At 34.5% G+C, this 3592-nt stretch overlaps 1 protein-coding gene across 1 annotated transcript; it reads left to right on the top strand.

The window, feature by feature from the left end:
* The first annotated feature begins 2335 nt into the window (after positions 1–2335).
* Positions 2336–2662, top strand: LOC104118009 (agamous-like MADS-box protein AGL62). The gene has a single exon (XM_009629171.2). The coding sequence runs from the start codon at positions 2336–2338 to the stop codon at positions 2660–2662; it is 327 nt and encodes a 108-aa protein (XP_009627466.2).
* The last annotated feature ends 930 nt before the right edge of the window (positions 2663–3592 follow it).

Genomic DNA, 3592 nt, shown 5'->3' with positions numbered 1-3592 from the left:
CTCGACAGTATAGAAGCATCTATGGACCGTGTCGCACGTCCCTCGACAGTGTACACGATACTCTGGATAGGGCCGAACGACCTCGGCAGAAATCATGCCTATTAATAATAATTACATGATATCTTGACATTTTATTGCAGCTTGTGAAGCTAATTGATAAATTGAAAATTATTGAAATTTGAGAATTTATTTGATTCTGTTTGTTAAGGAAATTATTGTTGTTCATGTAAATCATGTTTAATTAAATATTTTTATTTTTAATATTATTGACCCATAGTGACTGTCAAAGTCGACCTCTCGTCACTACTTCTTCGAGATTAGGCTTGATACTTAATGGGTAAACGATGTTTACGTACTCATGCTACGCTTGCTGCACTTTTTGTGCAGGACCTGAGACAGGTGCTATAAGTGGACCCACCGACGCGTACCCACGTTATCCCGAGGCTTAGTTGTGAGCTGACTTTCTGAACCGTTCTGCAGCAACTAATGCCTCTTCTTGTATTTTATATTCTGTCTATTTTATTTCAGACAATATTTAGAATTTTTGTATAATCTACTAGATGCTCATACACTTGTGACACCAGGTCTTGGCACATACACTAGCTAGTAGAATTTTGGATTTAATTATTTTCTTGGTTTTAATTTATCAGATCTTTCATATTGTTCTTAATTCTTGCAAGTAAAAAGAGTTTAGTTACTCGAATAATTTTTAAAAAAATGAATATATGTTTAAATCACTAGTTGGCTTGCCTAACTGTGATGTTTGGTGCCATCACGACCTATATGTGAAATTGGGTCGTTACACCTATGGTTTGGATTACAAAATTCGTTCACTTGTCGTGAGTATTAGGATTAGGTTTTACGAGTAAAGCCGGTAGAGATATATAATATTTCTCTATGGAGTGCCTAAAGCATCTCATGAGGAGCTTATTTTGTAAAGCATCTCATGAGGAGTTTATTTTGTAAAAGTTCAAAATTACTCACTAATTACCTTAATATTTCAATCGAAATGCTCAAATATTTTCATACTTCAATACGAGTAAGCGAATAAATATTTTCATATTATTTAAGGCTTATGACGGAAGGTTTAGCTAAGCAAGACTACTCAAGAAAATATCCATAAAATACATATTACCATCATTCTTTATACGGAAGTGATGAAAATACATAGCACTTTTATCGTCTAAGTTTTAATAAGTTCATATGTAAAATGAAGGTAAACAAATATTTCCTATGATGCTTTAATTTTCTGTACATTCGAAGTCTGGTCTAGTTCTATGGATATTTTCTTGTTAGTCTTGTTTAGAAAATGACCTTACATCATCATAAGCCTTAGATAGTGTGAAAGTATCTATTCTCTTACTCATATTAAAGTATGAAAATATTTGAGCATTTCGATTTAAAATCTTAAAGTAATTGTTGAGTAATTTGAAAATTTTTACAAAATAAACTCCTCACGGTTGATGCTTTAGATACTCCGGAAAATGTTATATATTTCTACGACTCCCCTTATAAAACCTAATCCTAATACTCATGACAAGTGAAAGAATTTAGTAATTAAAAACACCTAAACTTTAACTTGGAATAAATTATAACTTTTATAAACGCCCTCTTACACTTGCTCTGACACATCAAATATCTCAACAATTACGTAAATAACATATTAGCAAAATAAAAGGTTATATTGATTATTTAATATTTTCTTTTTTAAAACTATTTTTTAACTTGTTACTCAAATAAAATGGTGGCCAAGTGCAATCCAATAACATAATTCTAATTAAGAAAAAATATGTATTGTCTAATTATGATCATTAAGGACTAGTGCTGTCGAGACAGAAACAATGAATGAAGGCCAAATGGGTTTGGTTCAAGTCCTTTTAAAAAGAAAGAACATAAATTTTTGCACGCCCAAGTTATTTGATTTCATTTTCCTCAAACAATAGAATAGCCTAGTTAAACAACATCTTTTCAAAACAAAAGGTTATACAGATCATTTAGTATTTTCTTTTTAATATTATTTTTCAACTTGTTCTCAAATAAAATGGTGGCCAACTGCAATACTCAAACTAAGAAAATATTTATTGTCTAATTATGATCATTAAAAACTGGCGCTAGCGAGAAAAAGAAACAAAGAATGGAGGCAAAATGGGTTTGGTTCAAATCCTTCAAAAAAAGAAACAACATAAGTTTCTAGACTCCCAAGTTATTTGAATTCATTTACCTAAAACAATTACAATGAGAATGAAAAATAACAGTTTCTTACATAAAGCTCTTGGTGTTGAGACTCAAAATCACCAATTTCTTTGTTTCTCAAATCTCGAGTGTTTAATTAGCCATGGCAAAAAGGAGTAAGGGTCGCCAAAAGGTTGATATGGTGAAGATGCAGAACGAGAGTAATTTGCAAGTGACTTTCTCTAAGCGTCGTGCTGGTCTCTTCAAGAAGGCTAGTGACCTTTGTACACTATGTGGTGCTGAAGTCGCCCTTGTGGTATTTTCCCCAGGCAAGAAAGTTTACTCATTTGGCCACCCTAGAGTGGATTTGGTAGTGGATAGGTTTCTCACAAGGAACTCTCATAACCAGCTCATTGTGGCTCATCGAAATGCTAGTGTTCGTGATCTCAATGTGATGACCCAAAAGGTTATCTTTAAATTTAATAATTAATTATGTGTTCTAAGACATCGAAAAGCACTATTCATTATTTTTCGACTTGTGTGCGCAGTCCGTATAATTTTTTAGAAAGTTTTTATATGAAAAATTGATTAAAATGTGAAATAGAGCCTTAAAACTCAACTGAGTTGACTTTGGTCAATATTTTGAGCAAACGGACTCGGATTAGTATTTTGATAGTTCCAGTAGGTCGTATCATAATTTAGGACTTGGGCGTATACCCAAAATTTAATTTGTAGGTCCCTAACTTGAATTATCGCCAGCTGACGAAAACTAGAAGCCTAAAGGCTTAAAGATTTTAAAATTTGACCACAAATTGACTTTTATTGATATCGGGGTCGGATTCGAGTTCTGAAAATTTTTATAGATCCGTTATGTCATTTATGACTTGTCTGTCGAATTTGGTAAGAAACGGAGTTGATTCGACATGATTCAGACGTTCGGTTGTGAAAATAAAAGTTTTAGAGTTTTATTGAAAATTTTATTTGATTTGGTGTCTGATTCGTAGTTCTAGGCATTATTTTTGTATTTTGTTCGCGCGAACGAGTTCGTATGAGGTTTTTGGACTTGTGTGCATATTTGGTTTGGGTCCCCGAGGGCTCGGGTAAGTTTCGGATAGCCTACACACCTTAATTCTGTGAAACATCTGGTTTTTGGGACTTCTGTTGGTTTCTGGTGTCATATGCTTCGCAAACGCGACGCCTTCATCGCGAATGCGAAGAGGAATTTGGGACAGGGGAATTTTATTCATCAAGAACATGATAGCTGGGTCGCGAACGCGAAGCAATGAGGGGCCTTACCCTTCGCGAACGCGTCCAGCTTCCCGCGAACGCGTAGGCTTGTGATCTGGGGAGGGGGAATTGTTGTTTATTCTACGCGAACACGAAGGCCAGGGGGGAGAAGCCTTCGCGAACATGAAGGAGG

Source organism: Nicotiana tomentosiformis, chromosome 1 (genome assembly GCF_000390325.3).
Source record: "Nicotiana tomentosiformis chromosome 1, ASM39032v3, whole genome shotgun sequence".
Taxonomy (NCBI): Eukaryota; Viridiplantae; Streptophyta; class Magnoliopsida; order Solanales; family Solanaceae; genus Nicotiana; species Nicotiana tomentosiformis.
This window is presented reverse-complemented; position numbering and strand designations above follow the sequence as displayed.